General features: G+C 33.3%; 1 protein-coding gene across 1 annotated transcript; it reads left to right on the top strand.

Moving 5' to 3' along the window:
* Nucleotides 1–10,045: 10,045 nt before the first annotated feature.
* LOC113495857 lies at nucleotides 10,046–10,429 on the top strand. The gene has a single exon (XM_026874853.1). The coding sequence runs from the start codon at nucleotides 10,046–10,048 to the stop codon at nucleotides 10,427–10,429; it is 384 nt and encodes a 127-aa protein (XP_026730654.1).
* Nucleotides 10,430–23,054: the final 12,625 nt, after the last annotated feature.

Below are 23,054 nucleotides of genomic sequence, written 5' to 3' on the forward strand. Positions count from 1 at the left end.
TGTGCCTGGTCCTGTTATTTATGTATATTAAAGCCTGTTTGAAAGCGTTTACCTTTGTAAAATTACCGTCGATTTGTGATCTAGCCAAAATTCGAAACATCCTATCGCTTCACCCTCTTACCACTGTGCCCTCAGCGTGGATTGTTTTTTTTCCTGAGAAAAAAATAAAAGAATTTAAGCTATATTTAAAAATAAACGCATTTTTGTTAAGCTTATGAAATAGCTTAACTAAACTGCATAAAAGCATTGTTCGCTCTTGTTCTTATGTGCGTTCTCCCTAAAAATTATAATGAATGAACCAAATGATTCCCGAAACTTAATTGAAATAAATTGAGCGTCATTCCGAGTGCCATTCATTGTCATTATACGGTACCATTCAAGAGCTCATTACATTGGTTATGGTACTTATGGTTGATTTTTATCGTTCTTAAGTAGCGTTTATTTATCAATTAACATTTACTTATCTCAGCTTGTATCGCGTATTCCGGTTAATGAAAGTCTCTTCTTTTGATATGTTAAATAGGATTTGAATAATTATCACGTTTATCGGAATTTCAGGAAGGTTTATGAGATTTTTCGGGTCCTTGTAGGAAATAATAATTATTAGCATTAATTTGACTAAAACGGAGCGAGATTTGCAAATGGGGTTTAAAAAAGAAAGGATTTTTCCGTTTATCTCTGGCTGGAAACTATTTCTCAATGTTTATGTTGCTTTGTTGCCGTCGAATTAAAAATAAAGTATTCGAACTATTTCCATCAAATTTACGACCTACTGTTCGTGTAAAAGCCTCCTGGCAAGAGCAGTTAAAGCTGCCAGGTTCTGTAACTTATTACCGTGTCAGTAATCTGCAATTACTGATTTTATTAATATTTTTTTAAAAGCTCAGAGTTTAAACTCCCGAGAGCCTTTGTAAATTTCTCAGGTATGAATTTGAACGAACGATGTTTTCCTTCAAAATTCTTAATAATTCCAGACATCGTGCCTCTTTTGTGTAAATAAATAAATAAATTATTACTCAATTTTAGTCAATACCTGGTTATTAATGCTTATTTTGTCTAAACGAATCCATTAAGCGTGATGTTGTGTAAACAACAAACTTTTATACAAAGACCAAGGGCAAGGACACAGTTAAAAAGATGTTAAGGTATTTTATGTTCATGTTATAACATTAAAAATAAAACTTTTAAACACATGTTGAACCACAACAAATGAAGTAAGTTTGCTGTTAAGTATTCATTTAACGAAATAATATGTTTGCTTTGAAATCTTCACACTGCAAGATATATATTTACAAGTTTATTTATGTATATTTCGGTTAAGTATATACTTAAAGAACTATAAACGGGTTTAAACACAAAAGAAATACAAATCATCGATCTAAAACCAATTAGTATAATGAACAACATCAACATTTCTCTACCCATCATAAATTAGCGAAATATTCGGTTCACGTTGCAGCACGTTATTATTCCCTTTAACAGTGGAGGAAAGCTTTTCCCATCAAAATATATACAATACAAGAAAGAACCCCATATAATGTAGGCTGTATAGCTGGGTATTTGTACATACTTCAGTTCAGCCAGTCAAGTCAGTTTCAATTTATGTTCGGGCCTTTTTTCTCACGGCATCGCGGTATCGGAATGAACAATGTGGTTTGTTGATTCGACAACACAAGATAACCATCTGAAGCTTTTAAATCGAAGTGTTCTGCAATTAAAATAACTTTTGACTGAACCAGTCAAGTTATATTCGTATTTTGAAATTAATTTTAATGATACTTCGGCTCCACTCGACAATCTTCGGCAACTTTCGGAAGTATTCGTTTTAGACTCGGTTGGTTTCGGATCCTTTCGCCAAATTAAGTGTAACAGTTATTGTAAACGAGTATACAAGATAATTTAGGTCATCTCTAAAAAATATCAGTAAACTAACAAGTTTTATTACTTGCAACTTGTTTTCTATACAATTAATTTTTACAACCTCACCATTAACGTCTAAATTAGTTCTACTACATAAAGCTGACGCACGATTTATTGCCATGTAGTATTTTGATAGCATTTTAATTAACACTTTTTAGATCTTTTTTTATTAAGCTGTATCGCGAATAGCCGTAGTTGCTTATTACAATAGCGTTACTTTTAATAAGTGTACCGTGGGTAGTTAGAACGTAGCGCCACTCTCGGCAGTCAAAGTAAACATAGTTACTTAAGCGATTACCATCGCTCAGTGTCAAATCGAACACTAATTGAGACCATCGATCAAACTAGTACTGTTACATTTTTGACTGCGTGACATTGGGACCATAACCCGTCCTGTCAAGTTACGTCCCTATTCGCCAAAAAAAGTTGCGATGTCTCGGTCCCACGTCTCGACTTATCTTAAATCATGAATCGGTCGCAAGCTGCGGGGCAAGCCGAGCAATTCACAACACTACCTCGACTACTACGCCAGTAGTTGTACAACCCGTGAACCGTTTACACGCATTCGATTTACGCGATATACGAATTCGATATTTTAAATTTCGATTTGTGAGTGATGTGTCGGTAAATCGATTTGTAGTGCATTAATCCGATCGGTGACAGTGATCGCTACGATCGGATTCTCGGTCAGTGATAACTAGTGTCGGTATTGTGTTACATTTTAATGCATATTGACGTAATGCAAGTTTGTGACATGTGAAGTAACTGTAGGAGCTTGATTGGTAAAGATTTTTATATTATTGCCGTAACTTCATTCATCAAATAAGACAGCTGAAAGCAGCGTAAATCTGAATCACAAATCTGTTTAATAAAAGTTTACTCTGAATTAAAATTGAATAGCCGACTTCAAATATTTATCCGTCCAATAATAAGTCGTTAAGTAATAAATCACTGTATTGGCAACAGGAAATGTTGGCATTCAATTGTTTATAGCAGACAAAACCAACAGTTTCCAACCTGATTGATAATTGGGCGATACACCAGATATCAAGAATGATTTGATTGAAGTAATCTATGAAATGATCTTCGCGCTAGCCGTGATGCTAATTGCCACAACGGTTTATCGATATCACATCCCGATTAACGATGCATTCGAGATATCAACTCGATTGTAGAGTGTGAATAAGATGAATTGCTTTTTAATTTTATCGATAACGTAATGGCAATCTCTTTAATTGATTTGAATAGGCATTGTATGAAAAGTTTCGGTTGTTTTATTTAAAGTTTAATTGCCTTATTTGAGTTTTTCATCATTATATCCTTTTATTGAGTTTCTCTACATATCGGAGCCAAAAGTAGCAAATAATTAGCTAAATTTTAAACCTATTTGGCTCATTATGAGTGCTATTAATATTAGAATATTGTTACGGTTACCATGAATTTGAAACTTTTTAAATTTTGTAGTATTTTTCAGACAATATAATGACGCTTAAATATGAAAAAAAAAACAATATCCTTCGTATGTATGGCTTTGAAAGAGAATTTAAAAAAAAATCTGATAGCAGCATATGCCCCTTTGAAACAATGATTTCGAATTTATAAGTCCTATATTAAGAATTCACTACATAATGGGTTTTCTATGTAATCTTCTACATAATGATAACTTAGTTATCATTATGGGTTTTATATGACCAGAATCGTGACAGTCTATCAGGAAAAAGATACTCGAAAACCGATACGCCATTATTGTATAAAGAGAAAGTGCAACTGAATAACATTGAATAAATTTTATCATTATCTTGTATACATTACAGAAAATTATTATTAAATAAAACGTAGAAGGTATCTACTAACATTTGAAGTATATTTACGGTAAGTTTTCTTAGTTTATTACCGTTTTGCTAAATTATTTATTTACATGCACAACGACCCCAACATAGTTGAGAAAAGGCTCAGATGGTAATGATGATGACACACAAGAAAGTACGGTAGCACAAGAATATAAAAACCAATATTTTTTTCCATAACCTTAATTTAGTTTCGCGTCAAAAATATTTTTAAGCAAAGCAAGCTATTTTTACCCCTTTTTCAAGATGGCGATTTTTCGCAAGGCTAGCACACCAACACTTTCCCGTAAAAATGGAATAATAGTTCAAAGATTTGTATCTCACCTATCTTAGTTCATTGACCAAAACGGATCTTTTTCAAATTCTTCACGTTGGTACAAAGGTCGAATAAACACTGATTTTGTTCTGAATCATGTGCAAAAATTCCTTTTTTCTATGAGACCAACATGCTACGGTTTACGTCATAAAGAAATAAACACACCATAAATATGGTGGTTTGTTATAAATATGACATGCCATAGACAACGTGGCAAGCACATGTTCTGAAAAGTTTCTGATGTAATGCGCTGATGATGTGTAAATGTATATTTCCAAAAACATTTGCATGAATATTGCGTGGAAAATAATAAAAACCAGAAAAGTGTGATTAGAACTCGTGACACTAAAGGTTCTGTATAAATAGGCTGAAGAAAACCATATCGGTTCGGAGAACAACAAATTATTCTCTCTCCAACAAATTGATGACCATAACAATCTTTGCTTAACCACACAATTTTTATTTTAATATTTCCTATTTTAGCAGTAGCAGGAATATACCACCCGTCAAAAAATAACTATTTAGCTATTACGGTTCATGATATTCGGCCTGGTGACGAACGGACGGACAACAGAGGCTCAATAATGGGGTTTCGTTTTTAACCCTTGGGTACGGAACCCCAAAAAAGACAAAAAAAGGTTTTATTATAAGTATGAGTAAGACGACTCTACATAGTTTTATAATGTAGATATCAGTGTCACTATAATAGTTTTACGCTCCTGCGCTATTCAATAAAAATGATAAAGCACATACCCTGATAAATTCTTAAATGGTCTCAAACAAAGAGAAGAAAAAACAATATTCCACATATTTAAACCGATCACGGTTATTAAAAAATTCTTCTGTGGTAGCATGTAAAGAACAATCCCCGTTAACTCCTCCACAAAAAAATATATGAAACCACAATATACAGCTATCAAATTGTATTGGGAGCACCCACATTGTTTTCGGAACAGACAATAGGGTATTTGGCAAAAAACTGATTTAGTTTGTCAAGTAGATTTGTTGAAAATATTCGGAACTTCCTTTTATTTGTTTAAAAAAAATGGAGTTATAACGCAAGTAAGTAACTAAATTTTGTACTGTGTAGTGTCACTGTTCGCTAAAACGAGTTCTGATAACTGACGTCACACGAAATTTTAACTAGATTATTCATCTATATACAAAATAACATTTTTGATATTTTTCAGATATTATATCCGACGGGATTAGAATTTTTTTTTTCAGTCAAATTATCAATAGCTTTAATACAGAAAGCTGTTTAATTACCTAAGTTATTTTGCTTGGCTGTGCCATGTATTTTTATACTGTTTTCCGTAATTTCAAAGAGTAAATCGGTGTTGAGTAAAATATTATGTAAGTAGTCATTATTACAGGATTATGGTCTCTCTGTTCAGAGTCTATAACTAAGTCGACAATAATCTCAATAAATATTATGTTTTTAAATTAGCACGAAATACGTCACTATTGCTTATCCATTGTGTTATGAGTAAACTGCTAAACGATGTTGGTTTATTCAATAAATGCTTAGAAGAAAAAAGAAATGGAATATGTAAACTTCGAATTAATATATGATGTTTTCGATGAATTATAATTATTAGCCCTAAAAGTGTTCCAGCTTGATAAAGGCTTTCGTTAAAGATGTAGAATTTATAATTTAAGCTAGCGAAGCGAATCTAATTTGATCATTTTCAACACCCCGAACAAAATCGCTTAGTTTTTTAGGAGTTTGTAAATAATGGAAATAATGTTTTGTCCAATTACATACGTACGTATGGAACAAATAGTACACCCTGTAATCAAGAGGCATTTTTTCTTTTGTTCTGTTTTGTTGGACATTGTACGAAATTAGATAATTTAGCTTGTACCTTACCAATAAATACTTACATAAATAATAAAAGCCAAAAGCTTGCTTGCTCTTTACATCTTTTATTAGCTCTTATGAGCTCTTTTTCTCAAAAATCATACAAATTTCTCACACGGATCGTGTTGCAATGCGCACGCAATTATAACTATAATTACTTATCTTGACCCAATTATTAGTTTGTGAAAACATTCAAGTTAATATTAATATAAGAACATGCACAGCTTGCATATAAATCATATGCACAATTAATGGGCGAGCCGGTCTCTTCGACAGTGGACATGGGTTTATTTAGAGTCTGTCCTGCATAGCAATAAGGGCGTGTGATAATTTATATGCCTGTTTATTTGTTTAACTAAAAAACATAAATACTTAGAGATAAAGGAATTGACGCTTTGTTGAAGCTTAACTTAACAGTCGTAAACTTGGTTGTCAAAAGTTGGCAATAAAATATAAAGTAAAAATATGTTATAATTTCGATAGTAAGCCAAAGTTAAAAAGAAGATCAAATAAAGAAATAAATATTTAGATCTCAGTGTGTAATTTAAGGGAATTTTTATTTTTAAAATTTCGTCCGAAGTACATATATCATATAGCAGTTCAGGCCATAGAAGAAAAATCTTTTATCGTTACGTATTTGTGGCTAAAATATGTGTACAAAAAGTTAAAAACATTGTTAAACACCATAACTTCAGCAATCACTAACTTTTTTGTTTAGCCATTACTGACAAACTACTTTCGGTCCGTGGTGAGTTCCTATAATGACAAAATGTGAGACGCCCGTTTAGGTTTAGTCAGTAAGAGTCTGACTCTACCCGCTTCCTACCACGAGCGGCACTCTGTCCGATGTATGGCTTCTTCAAACCATCTTCTAGCCTAACCATTTTTACACACGTTTCCTCTCGCGCCTCTTAGTAGGTAAGCTTTAAAGAATACTTGAAGAAGACTATTGTACTTTCTGCTCGTCATCTAACACATTAGGAAACAAAGAAACATTCAATTGTTATCACGCGCTAACTCAAATTTATTCATAGTTTCGACCATGTTTGGGAGTGTGAATTAGTGGAATAAATTGCTTTGATATTCTTCCTTGTTAGTTTAAATCAAATGATTGCATTTAGATGAAGTTATTTGTGAATAATAGGAGTTTAAAATAGAATTTTGAATTTTAATAATATTCTAAACTGCGCCTGAGTTATCCTCATTAAAATTGATGGTTCATCCTGGTATGTCATGTAAATAATTCTTATCACGAGAGAGATTTTAAAACTAATTAATAAAAAAATATTGGGATGGAAATAATTTCGCGTTAAAGTATTTAATAGCCTACACCGTTCACATCTTACCACATACTCTACTTAAAGAACCATGCATAAAATCATATGCTACAATGATCACAATCGTTTTAATCTCAAGATTGATGACCGGTGGTGTGAAGAAGTCAGATGTGTTAGTTACGAAAGCTAATATATTCCGTCAGAGCATATTACACGGAACAACGCCTCTTTAACAGAGTTGTGGAACTAGTGATGGGCAATGCTAACTTATTTAAAAAGACTTGTCCCAATTGTAGAGTCGAATTGATTTTCACCTTAGTTCGGCTAGTGAGAGGACATTTTGAAAAGTGTACTGTGGATCCTTATGCCCCACCCACGCCTACCTTTCAAGGCTTGCTAAGTTATCTGCTTAGTCACTATTATAAACGCGAAAGGTTGTATGTATGGATGTCTGTTCCTCTTTCACGCAAAAACCATTGAACGGATTTAGACGAAACTTGGTACGCAGATAGTTTATAACCAGGTTTAATACATAGGTCAGTTTTCATGCTGATTTTAGGTTACCATGGGATCATTTTAAACTGGTAGCGGGCGGGATCGCGGGTTTCTGCTAGTCTTCGATTAATATGTTTGAATGTACCGAAAGGTTCCAGTTTCTTAATCCTGATAGACTGAGTATCGATACCAGGCCTATTTGTTACGTCCCGTTGAATCGCTTTTGCCATTAATTTAACTTAGAATTTGTTACCGCTATTAAGCTTTAGTACCTTTAGCAATAGCTAATAAATAGAGCCATCTATATATATATGTAGCAAGGTATAGTAAATGTAGAGATCCGAGTGAATATATCGAATTGAAATGAAACTGTTTTGAGCAGACTTTTTTGTGCTATAAAGATAAATCTAACACAATTTTTTAATAAAAAATGATAAAAATTGATAGATGATGATATTTGAGAGTATAAACAGAACTACCTAATTTTACGGCTGCACTGTCTGTTTACCCGTCACCAGGCTGTATCTTATGAACCTTGATAGGTACACAGTTGAAATTTTGACGGGTGATTTTTTTCTACGTTCATCATCGCAACCATTTTTTTTTAAGTAAATTGTCTTTTTCTTTTCCCATTGTTTAAAGAATCCTCAGTATCACAAATATTTTGGTGATCTAACTATTTTCAAATACAAAGACCGTATGTATTACGTTATTATTTAGATATCTGAATGATTATTTACAAATAATCCTTTCATTTCTTAATGGGCGGAACATGAGCTAGACAATAAAACAATAAAAAAGGGCGTGTATGAGTATTGTTACTCGCTGATTTAATCTTTTATTGTTCAGTATGTTATTAGTTAGTTGTCTTAACTTAAGGATTATAATGTGAGCTTTAGTGACGTCAGTAACAAATAGTCGTAAAAATTGGTTTCATTCTATAGAAATAGCTATATTAATAGCCTATAACCTATCAACCTACTAGTTGTGAAAAAGAGAAGCCGCACTACATCGTTTAATGCTCTGTCCCGCTTACACAATTTCAGGTCAAAAGGTAACACAGTCCCCTAAACGTACACCTTTAATCAATTGCCAAAACCTGTCAAAATTATGATTAGTCTTCTATTTTTAAATTGTTCAGTGAAAGCTTATTTAAATAAATAACAAACTAGGCGTTGATTTCAAAATAAGAATGAATGTTTGTCTGTCTGTCAGTAGGTGGCATACAACAGATATAGGTGAGGTCAAAGGTTAGATGTAAAGAGGTAACAAGGCTTAACATTTGAATATTCAAAAAATATAAACATACTCTCACATGATGGTTCTATATATGTACCAAGTATAACTATGGAAAATTATAATTAGCATATTAAGTTGGTTAAATCATTCATAATTTTCTTTCAGCATCTCAGTAATTTTGACCAATATATTTTTTCATGTCTTAATATTTAATTATCTTTATTTATCAAGTGTATTTTGTCGAATTAAATTAATCGATCGGGTTATTAGAAAATCTGATGTCGTAAAAGAGGTTCTGTTATCATCAGCACCATATAAAGGTGATATACAGGGTGACTGGAAATTAGTGGCGGAGCCGTTAAGGGGAGGTAGTCTAGGGTTATTCCGACAGATATCACTATGAGACCTACCGTCCTTACTTAACCCTTTCCAAGATATTCCTACTTAAAGAGTGTAACCCAAAAATTCGTCCAAAAAATTTTCAAATAGTAATAAATCCTAAAAAAAAGTGATTTTGGCCTACTTTTTTTTGTTTTGCAACAAAGATATTCTAAATAAGTAATATTAATTGTAAAATTTCCGCAACTGTCATTATTTTATGCAAAAACTGCTAAACAAAAACGAAAAATGTAAAAAAAAATCTTTGATGGCTGACAAAACATCAATTTTCTTTAAAAAGTGACCCTTTATTATTACGTACAAAATAATTAAAAAACTTCTACGTTTTGTTCCCTTTCGAACTAGATATTAAAGTCCAAAATCGGTTGACCCATTAAGAAGACTGCAGTTTTGCAGATTTTTAATAAATGCGGACGTTGAAGATAGGAATTATCTCAGAAAAATTTTATGGACTGACGAGTCCAAGTTTGATAAGGACGGCATTACGAATTATCATAATGCTCATTACTGGAGTGAACGAGCCATGGGTAATCCACACCTAAAAAGACAAAAAGGTTCACAGAGAAGGTTTAATTTAAATGTGCGGATGGGTATAATTAATAACCGCTTGATTGGACCACATTTTCTACCACAAAACCTCGATGGGGTTGAATATGAAAATTTACTGAGGAATGTATTTTTTGAATTAATGGAAGATGTGCCGCTAGAAACGAGGCGAAACATGATATTCATGCATGATGGCTGTCCGGCGCATTTTAGGCTAGCTGTGAGAAGTTGGCTAGACCAAAACTTCCCCGACCGATGGATAGGTAGAGGTGGTCCAATACCATGGCCGGCACGTAGCCCCGACCTCACACCCATGGACTTCTTCGTGTGGGGTCGAATGAAAACTTTAGTTTATGCCACTGACGTCCCTGTACCAAACGTTGAAGATTTGCGCAACAGGATAATCCACGCAGCGCAGGAAATACAAAGGGAGCTTACAGACTCAAGGGTTGTAAAAACGGGTGTCGTAAGAAGAGCACGAGCTTGTATTAGAAATAATGGTGGACACTTCGAAAATGAACTCTAAACAGTTTTTTTTTTCAATAAAGTTTTATTCTTCAGTAGTTTGGTTTTTTCTTTCATTTTTATTATTAGTCTTATCTTGATGGTTCCTTAATCGATTTTGGATTTTAATATCTCATTTAAAAGGGAACAAAACGTAGAAGTTTTTAAATTATTTCGTACGTAATAATAAAGGGTGACTTTTTAAAGAAAATTGATGTCTTATCAGCCATCAAAGTATTTTTTTAACATTTTCCGTTTTTGTTTAGCAGTTTTTGCATAAAATAATGACAGTTGCGGAAATTTTACAATTAATAATACTTATTTAGAATATTTTTGTTGCAAAACAAAAAAAAGTAGGCCAAAATCACTTTTTTTTAGGATTTATTACTATTTGAAAATTTTTTGGACGAATTTTTGGGTTACACTCTTTAAGTAGGAATATCTTGGAAAGGGTTAAGTAAGGACGGTAGGTCTCATAGTGATATCTGTCGGAATAACCCTAGACTACCTCCCCTTAACGGCTCCGCCACTAATTTCCAGTCACCCTGTATAGAAAAAGTGAAGGTTATCGCACTGAAACCTCTTTCGTCATTCAGGTGGGGTCAGGGATTGACGTCACTATACTATACAATGAACATTTCAAACATCGCGATCGTTTCGAATGCTTGACGTTTTAAAGAATACAACTATTTTCATGCAGATTTGTTATTCTCAGCTGTTTTAAAAACATTTTTGTTTCTTAAATATATCAGAATAAGGTTGGAGATAAATTAACACTTTATCGTTGTTATTGAATATTAAAAACATTACGAATATTATATAATGATAGGGTTTTAGACTAAGAGAACAGATGACAATTTCTATTAAATACTGGCTACGCATTTTATTAAGTCAGTCCAAATGACGGTACCACCATGACGGTAAAAGGCATAAATTATGGTGAAACGTCACTTGACGGTAAAACGAAGCACTAGTAAGTGACGTCACACTAGATTTCAACTTACTGTCTCACCTACATCTTTCGTTTACGCGTTAAAAGTATACGTATACTATATTTTGGAGAATTGACGAACTAATGATTTTTTTTCCCATTTCTTTTTGTTTAATCTAAGTATACTATGTGATCTACTGACAAGCCATATACTATAAGCCAGAGATCCGTTTAAACATAAAGAATCCAATATTTATCTCGACTCTGTACGACTTATAAAACCAAAAATAAACAAACTTGCTCTACATTGAATCGACCAAACTTTAAAAAAGAGTTCTTGAAAATAAAAAATCCAGGCCGCCACAGTTATAAAATTAATTCAATACAAACATTTATTATCAACTCGTTACCCATGTAACGTGTCAAAATTATGTTGATAAGGTTATTTTATTTACGGACTCTAAAATTAACACTCAAGAAATTGTTGAAAAGAGACAGCGCTCTACACTACGTAGAGCTCCATCTCTTTACCACAGCTTTAAAACTCTGACTTGAAGGTGTTGGTAGAGTTCAGACGCAAGGCAACGAGTTACGGTTCACGCAATCCCGTCTCGTTTTGTATCAGATGTAATATTTTCTGACACCTCATTGAACAATGATTCGTTTTAAATGAAAGTTGTATTTTGGTGTAGTTAGTATAATGGTGGTTGCCGGTTGGTAAATATAGATATAATATTTATGTTGGCAGAAATAAGGTTTTCAAGAGAATTGATTCAGTAGATATTGTATATCTTGGATTGATATTGACGTAAGATGATATGCATTCGGAAAGTAACATAACAAGCAACAGGCCAGTAATAAAGTTATTGGCTAATTGAGATATCTGAAAACCTTTGTTAATCTCCCATTAGTACTAGTGCTGTTTAACGATAAGCGGTCTGTAAGCATTTAAACAAAATTAAGCGTTTCTTACAAATAGCTACCAAGGTTTCAGTAGATACAGCGTATTGAGGGACGGACAGATAGACTACGGACTCTTAGCATGGGTACCGTTTTTACCCTTTTTCTTTCGAAACCTTCAAAATACGATCTATTCCGGACATCAAACCTATCTTTATCTAAGCTGTTACAATGTATCTAAGTAACATTTACTCATCGTGCTGTGAACTTGTCGACCCGGACGTCTCCAGCTCCAAGTCTAACAGTCACAGAGTCTCGGAATAGCCGATGCACTTATTGATACCCTGAATTCCATCACCCTAAAAGGAAAAATCGTTAAGATAAGAACTGTCCACAATATTCATGTTTCACGTCCAACTCAGCGTGATTTACGAAATGTTCTGCGCGGGAGATCGTTGCGGAGTAACTTGCAACATTTCACTCAAAATTATGCTGTGTAGGGTTGATAGTCGCAAAATCATTTTAGTTTTGTATTTTTAATTTGTTAGTACTTTTGAGATAAAAAAGAAGCTGAGAAAAAATATCTCGTTCAAGATTTTTGAATGCATTACATATCTTTTTATGTGCTTATTAAATAGAGTCGACGAATAGTTTTTGTTCTGAATTTTCTGTCACTACTTCACTTTACAATTGGAAACTGGGAGGTGGATCAAAATCAAGACTAAAGATTTGCTAACGGACAGATAGACAACGGGACAAATAAAAGCTAGTATAAATATTAGTTTCATGAATATGCGTTTCAGCACCTCAACATTCCAAACTTTTAGGCCTTGTTTGGTAAATCCCTGAAGTAATTTCGCACTTCCCCTAAATTCAATGCGCGCCTCTTAAAATACCTGTAAAGAATAAATTCATCAATCAAGATTCTCTTTCTTCGAAATAAAAAATATACAACAAATAGAGTAGTAGACTTTTTGGACAGCCCTTGACACCAAGTTGGTGTTTCCCATTTCACATTTTCGATCACAGGCAACCCTATTTTCAGTACACTACCAACATGTTACGATCATCGATATGATCTCACAAATCCGTGATGTCTTCGTTAAAATACTTCGGATCTTATTGAGAGTACCCGCTGATATTTACGTTACTTGCTTCGAATTCAAACTGGCATTTCGAAAGGTCAGGGGGTCTATTACGGTTTCGTAAAGAAAATGGTAATGGTTGCGAAAGCAGGACAGCATTGCAAGACATAGAGCGTTGTCTCGCTTTAACAGCTGTTGTAGTCTTATTTTGAGATGTAATGGTAGACCCTCAGGAGTTTTGCCATTTATCATGTGTGTACTCCAAACGAGAACACAGGTGTAATGAAAATTTATGTTGATGCTGTTTATCTATATGATGTGCTGAATTGGGTTTATGATTTTCTGGTTGAAATGTAAATGTGGGGTAATTTACATCGAGTACGTTGAGCGGTATTGCAATAAATGCACAATTTTCGTTTTTTTCTGAATGAGTTTATGAAAGAATAAATCCAAAACTGTAATATTTGAGAAATGGATTAGAGACTCATGAGAGCGGCAATATTAAATTGAAAATATCTTCCTACATATATCCTCAACCAACTTTAAGGCTTTTTTTTTCAAAGTATTTCGTTAAATATAGGTGCCGCACACGATGATAATATCACAATAGCAGTTTGTTCATTGTTATGAATGATCGGAATTTCGCAAATTCGAGTCCGCCTGGCTAGACTCGCCTAGGCAGCTAAATAAAAACCTAAATACCTAGAAATTACCAACAATTAATTAATTTTTCCAGTACCCGCTTAAGATTCCGACCTATTTACCATAAAGTGAATAGTTCAGAAGGTTCATTTTAAACAATAATATTCTCAAAAGCAGTCCTTAAATTGCTGATAGCTATAGGTATGAAAATACTATGAATTAAAGATTTTCAGCTATCATACTCAAACTAAACGTGTGTGAATATGTTTGTCAATTAATAAAAAACAATTTACTTATTTTTTGTAAACTTCAAGATTGTCAGTTCTAATTTCGGTAGATGATCTTTTAAAGCAAATTTTGTCGAAACTTGATATAGTACAACATATTAATTAAAACTGGCCTTTTGCTTCCATTTACTGTATAGACATACAGAAACATGCCAGAACGATCTCCCACAGCGAAGGCACAGAAAAAACTGATCGAACCAACAATCAATACAACGAACTAATAATTAAGTTACGAACCGCCTCTTACTGAGAACTGATGAATATGGTGAAAGAACCAAATGGAACCTTCTCGAAACCTCTCGAACATTCTCGAATGTTCTCGCAATTTCGAAGCTTTAATTAGCAAAACATCAATAACTTTTTTTACGAGTAAACTCTGAAAGATAATGTCCTATTTGATTTCATTCAACTGTCAATGATAAAAAATGCAGTAAAAAGCAAAAGTGTATTTTTTTATGTTTCCTGCATGATGTTGAGATAAAGTTGTAAATATTATTTTTTCTTCCCGTTTGTGTCACAAATTCAGAAGCTTTTACAAGAAACCATTATACGATGTCGTTGCGGCTCGGTTATTACTCAATTACGTTTGCACGTTTTATTCAATGACTGTTGTTATGTTCTCGTACTTTTGGCATAATAATGAGTCTTTTCTCTGCACTAATCGATTCCTGCGTAGGACAAGCATTTGTGTGATCCACGAATGCTTGTCCTGAGTCTGGGTGTGTTGAAAGTGACTTCAATGTTGGTGAAAACTGGATTAAGTAAATCAATGCGGGAGTCGTTTTAAAATTTTTTTTGAATTTCAATAATAACAATATCAACAAGTTTCAAGAATAAGAAAAATTGTTCCTAAAAATAGTTCTTCAGACATAAAAAAATTGAAATTATAATTCCACTTAAAATGTCACAATAGAAACCAGTATTTTCTTAACTTTAAATACGCTATCGGAGCTCCAAAGCTGCCCATTCGCAGTACTATGTTTGCAAACTGAAATGCCTTAAAATGGCAGCGTTTAACGTGCCACACTTAAAATTCCACAGTTTTAAATTACAAAATAAAGCTATCAGTGGGCTTCAAATATGGCTACAATATAAAGTAAAATTATCCAGATACGGTGGTGCAATAAATTTGTCTAATAAGGAACTTGACAAATTGGAAAATACTTAGTTGATCGTATATTAATGTTTGTGGGCGGGGTTTCGGACCCCTTGCGAAGTTTTGGGCGTGGTTTGTTGTTCTGTGGATTTTCTGTTTCTATTGTCTGTGTTGTTACATAATCTTTAATAATAATTTTGTTTTTAATTTATTTTGTTTACTCGATATCATAGAACAGTCCTTTGATGAACCATCGTTTTGAGTCGACTGATTGAAACTGTTGTTCTTGTAAAAGAAAGTAAAAAAAATCACGTATATTTTGATTCCTCATTTGTTTGATCCCAATGCAGATATTACCAATGACTTTTTCAAAATAATATGTACTTTCTTAATTATTCTAAGACAGACGATGAAGGAAAAAATCGTGAGGAAATCAGGATCCCAAACATTGGAATTTGAAATCGCTAACCAGCAATGAGCAAGCTAGTGATCATTGCTTAAAAACTTTCCTTACAGGGAAAGGCTTATGCATAGCAGAGTGAAGTACTGACCTGTATAATAATAAATATGAACCAGTTACTACTTTGACGACCTCCGTGGTCGAGTGGCGTACGCACCGGTTTCAAGGTGTCGCTGGCTCTGAGGTCCCGGGTTCGATCCCCGGTCGAGTCAATGTATTCACATTTCTACATTGTCTCGGGTCTGGGTGTTTGTGGTACCTTCGTTGTATCTGAATTCCATAACACAAGTGCTTTAGCAACTTACTTTGGGTTCAGAACAATGTATGTGATGATGTCCGCATTTATTATTATTATTGGTTCATAACAAAAAAATAAGATTTCAGGAAAAGGTATTTTTTAATGACCATTTGCGAAGGTCGGACCACATTATACAAAGTATCTTGAATAACGCCGTTTTACATAATTAGTTATCAATTGTTTTTAACGTCACGGTAAAGACAAGGACAATGATTTATGATCTATTGTTTTCTGCACTCGTTTGTAACCAAGAAGTTTATTATTTTCCGCATTTCGCAACTTCTTTTATTGATTAACTTAGTTTTCTATAAAAAGTTTACTCTAATCACAAGTTAAAAATAACTGTCTTTTTTACTTTTCTTCGAAGATATATTTTTGAGTTATAATATTCAAGTCACATGTGCAAAGACACCTAGACTCGGGAGAAGCATTCGTGGATCGCACAAATGTTTGACCTACGTGCCTACGCGGGGATCGAACCTGCGACAACGTCACCGGTGTTTAGCGTGGTGTCCTCAACCACTCGTTTAATGTACCATTAAAAAATTGAATTTCTTATATATTATATTTTATAAAGCTACTAAATTATCCATATTACAATATCAGAAATTATGACACGCCTAAAGGTGTCGATAGAAAAACAATTTGTAATATTGATGACAAGTGTCCCTTCGAAATACAATTGTATTTAAATGAACCAGATATACAACCTACTTAAAATGGGCATATAATAAATAATTGCCGTAACTCCATGATCGTGATAGCGTGATCAATTCAAGTGTAGAGCAATAAATCTGGAGGCCTACCAATACCGCTAAAAGTAATATTACCTCAGCTGTGGGAAAGAGACAGCGCATTAAATTACGTATAGCGCCATCTCGCTTGCACACTTGTAATAGCTTTACTTTGATTAGTAGTTATAGGGTATCTGAATATAAGATAAAAAAGTTGTTCGTAACTAATAGATATCTACTTTATGACATGAATAATTATATTAGATAGTTGTTGGATAAATATTTCGTTGTTTATCGTTACAATAAAAGAGAAATAAATTTAATAATTGAACAGGGTAGTAATATTTTTGCTATAGGACAAAAAGTTTACATAGCCTTAAACGATCACAATAAAAAAAGAACACAATCATTAGCCGTTCTGTAATTACACGAAACAACTGAAGATCACCATTAAATCAGTAAAATTAAATGTTTCCAATATAATTAAATGTTTTTTTTTTAAACATAAAGGACTACACAGGAATCCTTGTACAAACAAACGACATCTATTTGGTAACTAAATAAAGAAAACACAATTTACCATTGTATAAAATTTCATCTTAAAAGGTCCAACAATTTTTTGTACATTTTTGTTTCCGTCAAAAAGAGACAACGCTACCCTGTATAGCGCGTTGTTCTGTTTTCACAATTGCAACCTTCTTACTTTAAAAGGCGGTAATAGACCCCCTGTGTGGTTAATTCTCAAGAGTAATTTGAATTCACTGCACGTTTGCAAATGCTATGAAAACGTCCATTTAAAGCCACCAGCGAGAAATACAATCAAATAAATAAATCTGCAAATTGTCCAGTTAAAAAACCTCGTTCATTTCACCACATAGCTAACCTTACCAAAACAAGTTGGTTCGGATCAATACCACCTTCAGGGCTAGCAATTATAGTCGGTAAAGTATCAAAATTCTTCACTCTACAGATATGTTATTGAAAAAATTATTTACGGGAGTGAAAAGGAAATTTGTTTTTTTAAGACCGTTTTACACCACGCAACAAGTTTAATTGAAAAATATTTGTATAAAAAGTTAACTTAAAGATGATAGGACCTAGTTAATTTTAATATTTATTTATACTCAATTTTAATGTTGAAGAAGAAGATGAACTTTTTACTGATGTCTGGGACTACATCAGTAAAATAAATAGAAACACTGATCATGCGTAACTCTATGAGTTTTCTGCCAGCATTTAGCAGAGTGAGTGGGTGCACCAGGGCCCCAATTCTGCTATTTACAACGGCCGATGAATGAATGGCAGTTGGATTAAATTTGAAATTATTCCTATTCTATTAAGCATTTTAACATTTCAATAATTGGAAGTTAATTGTATTGACCTGAAGTGTACCGTCCTGTACTCAACTTCCAATTATTGTATAGAAAAAATCTTAAAAGAATACAAAAATTGTCATTTTAAGACAAATTTCATTCATTCATCGGCCATTGTAAATAGCAGAATTGGGGCCCAGAATACTACCCTATGTAGTCCCAGACATTCATCTTCTTCTCAACTTTGAAATTTTCAACTGTTCTGTTTATTACGGTTCTGTAAATACAGCCTTGTGAGGTACGGAACCAGTCACTGATATTAATGCCCATTTGGTAACGGTACCCTAAAAATTGATTTCACAACTCATGGAATTGGTAAACAATAATTCTTATAGCTTTAATTCCATATAACCAAATCACAGAATACCAGCCCTAATCCACGATCACAAAGGTAATGCAGTGTAACAAATCACTCGCAACTCGTATGGCCATAACAGAGGCTTGGGAAAAAACAACCGCACTCGATCAACGTCCGAACCTATACCCGATACAACCAAACACGATACATTCTTCACGAAAACTTTACTAATGTTTAGTACCAGGTATGTCGAGTGTTGCTATGTCAAGAGTGATGTAGGTAATTATGTTGTCAGTGAAAATAAAGAAAGGGTTTCGTACAAACAGGCTGAAGAGAAAATAATTTGAAAAAAGATTTGATCACGCAAAAAATTTTAGACGTTGCGCATCCTCGATGTTCATTTTCATTAGGTAGGTATTTATTATATACTAGCTGTTGCCCGCGACTTCGTCCGCGTGGTTAGAATATATAATTTATACCTGCCTTCTATTTATCTATCTGCCTTCTATCTATCTTGTAGGATTCAGTCAGCGTTTGCAATGTATGCGCAAAAAATGTGTGTTTTTACGACCTCACATTAGAAACCTCAAAAATTGTAGCCTATGTGTTATTCTGATGTAAAGCTAAATTGTGGTAAAGTTTCATTCAAATCCATTCAGTAGTTTTTACGTGAAAGAGTAACAAACATCCATACTTACAAACTTTCGCCTTTATAATAGTAGTAGGATCTGATAGGTTTTTTTACAAACTCAGTGTGATTTGTAACAAATGTGTGATAATTTATGAAGCAAACTTTGAATACTATAAGAAATTAAAGAAACTATTTTAAAAGTTGTGTTAAAATAGAAAAGAAATACAAATAATTGTTGGGTTTACTTGGTAAATTGGTCAACCGATTTTGCCTTTCTTGCAACGTTCGATCAACTGAAATTTTCTCATTTCTGTCAAGTCTCGTACCTTTCAATGCTATGATTGATTGTCAGTATTTAGATCCACCGTTCACATAATTTGATTTGACACAACAGAGTTAAATATTGGGACAGATTCAAAAAGTTTTTATTACCCAATAAATTAACCGCGTCTAATTTTAAGAGGTTTCTAACGAGTTATCAAATTGAAATAAGATCTAACATCGTAAACTAAGCTTAAACAAATTATACACTAACGATTTAATGTGTGTGATCGATAGTGAGTGCGAGATCGGAGCCACTGTGCAATAAATGCAGAAAACTCAGATGAAAATGTCACCTATAATTTTATGAAGGAAATGTCATTAAGAGGAAAAAAAGTGGAAAAACAATCGCGTTAATTTTAACTATAGTTACTTTGATTGCGAGTGAACAAAGTAGTATTATTTTTTGTACTGGAAAGGAGCAGAGAGTAATGGAATGGGGAAAAGGAGGCCCAATACTCGCGGGGTGTTATGAAATGGCTTATAAATGGAGATATCTGTTTTCCTTATTTTCTGTGTAAAAACCTTGCTAGTACTAGTTTTCTGTGAGCTTGAGTAACCTTGTCATCAATCTTATCTATCCAACCCTTTAATTATTTTCATTATGCGACCACAATTGTAGTAATTTATTTTTATAGTACTCGAAATATCCTGAAGATGGTTCATGAATTATATTATGATGCAACGGTTTACTCATCCACAATAAAATTACCGTGCTTACTCGACTCGTGATTGTGATTCGGTTGGGTCCGAAACTAGTCAGGCAATCCCGAGAAATACTCGTGAGTAAACCGTTGCATTATTTAATATTGTAGAAGTTATTATGTTTAATATTACCTGTGCGATCTGTACCTTCTATATAAATCTGTTATGTGATACAATGAAAGGAGATTAAGACAAATAGCAGTAGCAGTTATCGGGCATCTGAATAGAGCACCGCAATTATATTAATGTTCGTACGTCTTACATTTGTTCATGTCGATTTACAGGTGTATGTCACTGGTCACTACTTGAGTGTCTCTGAGTTTGACTAGGTAATTGTGGGGTCCAGTGTTTTTTTTTAATTTACCTTTTTATGGCTGTATATAGGAGTTATTTGCCAGTACAGGGAAAGTTTTGTAAATCTGCTATTTGAAAGTTATTAAAAAAAAGATATAGAGATACTTATTTAAAATTAAATATGGGACTGAAATGTTTAGAAAGTTGGTAGTTCTGAATATTGAATCTGAGATTGTCCTTCATACATATTATTATGTATTATATTCTAAATGTGTGCAATTATTCGCCTACGTATACATTTCATAAGTGTAAATTAAGCATTTCTCTTAAGCTTTTAAAATGGAACTCGTTAATTAGCTGTCATAACTATAACTAAAACGAAACGCCTATAATTTATAACCAATTTGCCTACAACTAATAAAAACAACAATTAAACTGTCTGTTATATCGAACAAAAGCCTGCCTTAATTACCTTACACCTACAGAACCCGAGTTTAAATTATAACACACGTTTAAAAGCCCAATGATTGATGGTTCTTAGTCAAAATTAATTAGTAGTAATGTATTTGGTAACACAAGGTAATGGATACTTACTGCTAGCTGTATTTAGGCCCTGCGGCGAAAATTGACAGTGACGAGAGTTATAAAGACTTTGGAATATTAACGGCTAATTAATGTACGATGTTAATGACTGCGTTTAAACTAATATAGTGAATATTGGGTATACACGTAACATCCGGATGGTGTTAAAAAACCGTTTTTGGTATATCAAAATTAAATTTATCCAATTTTAGAATAGCTGCCCATGATATGTTTATTAGGTGATTACATTTTTTCTTTTCGCTTTATGCATATGAACAGTCTCCTGGCTACGTTTAGAATCAATAAAAAAAGTTGTATTTGACTGTAACATTTTTAGTTTTATTTGGTAAAACTAAGTTATGATTAGTTAATTCAGCCCGCGACGAAGGTGGTGTGATGATCTAGTCAATTCGCGAGACGCACGTGTCCCGAAATTGCAAAGGATGGAGAGGTTTGGAAGAGAAAGGGGGCGGCCTTTGCCCAGCAGTGGGATCTAAAACAAATAGTTAAAGCATCTATGTTCGGAGTGTTATTTATTTAATACGATTATTCCGATACCCTGACTAATTTCTTACCCAACTTATTACTGAATTATTACTGAATTTTCTTTGCCATTTCAAAAAGTTACAAAATCAATATTTTATTCTTTAACCACAAAAAGTAAATGAGATTCGGAAACCACAAACCATTACTTTAATAAAAACTGTAACACTTTATTTTTCGAATTATCCTTATACAGTTAAAAATTAAGTCTTAAAAATAATGTATGCGCAGTTAAATATAATTGTCGCCCTTAATCCGCGTGCTAAAGTTTTTGTCGGTCAGAATAACTTAAATGACTGTTAAATGTCATTGGAGCTCATTCATTTTACGATTGAAATAAATTTTAAGTGCGGAATTACACTTTCTCCTGTTTTTGTAGAGTGTAAGAGTTTGTGAAGGAGCTTTTAAATTTGGATTTTGTCTGATGTTCTTAAGACTTTATATTATAATAACTTACTCATTTTAAGATACTTTTTATAACATTTGAAAGTTTTAAGAGTTTGGGATTCATGATATGAATGCCTATAGCACTGAGTAGTGGAGTATTTTTTATTTTTTTGTCTGTTGCTGAAGTATGTTTATGGCCTGTATCTCAGCAAGCACCGCTCAAAATAAGGTGACACATATGAGCTTTAAAACCTATTTTTTTCCATGTTGTGTCAAGTGTGATCTTTTAAATACTGTAAACCGATATTTTATTTAGCCAGTCTGCCTTTCTTTGCTATGAAATCGAGACAGTTCCCAAGTACTCTATACAAAACACTACATGAATAGTATACCTCCATATGTATATATATAATCTCCATAACTCCTCAATCAGACCACATTAAATATAAATTACATGCTAACACGTCCACTATAATATCACATTAACATCTCAAATGTGACTAATAAGGCCGTTTTAGAAATTGGCCTCGAATTACACTAATTAATTAAATTCAACATGAGTCTCACAATATTTATGTTGTCACCAAAATTACATCATTTGCACCGAATAAATAAAACGGGTTTACGCGTAATTAGCCGTGATAAATGCACGATAAAGTTGTGTTTGGACGGTGTAAGTGGCGGCTTTAATCGCGAAATTGTTGTTTATAGAGTCACGTAGAGGGTTATTTTGGTCTTTATTTTAAGTTTTATTAATTTAATTCCGTTTAAACAAGGACAGTGTTTTATAAGATACAGGCGTGCTTGTTGCGATTTTTTGTCATTAATTTATGGCCCACGCAAATGGAGCATTCTATTTAATGAAGTAATATATTATGTTTTGTTTTTTATAAGAGACAGTCCACTACCACCTTGATGAAAAAACTATTCGACTGAATAGTCTAAGTGATCATCAGATAGGTTTCCACAAAGATTGTATACGCATTTTTTCTTTTATCGCGCAAACAAAAAATTAAGGTCATATAATGGAATAGGGATGACGACTGGGTATAAAAAGAAAAAATCTCATTAGTCCCTCAG

This window comes from Trichoplusia ni, chromosome 7, assembly GCF_003590095.1.
Source record: "Trichoplusia ni isolate ovarian cell line Hi5 chromosome 7, tn1, whole genome shotgun sequence".
Classification (NCBI taxonomy): Eukaryota; Metazoa; Arthropoda; class Insecta; order Lepidoptera; family Noctuidae; genus Trichoplusia; species Trichoplusia ni.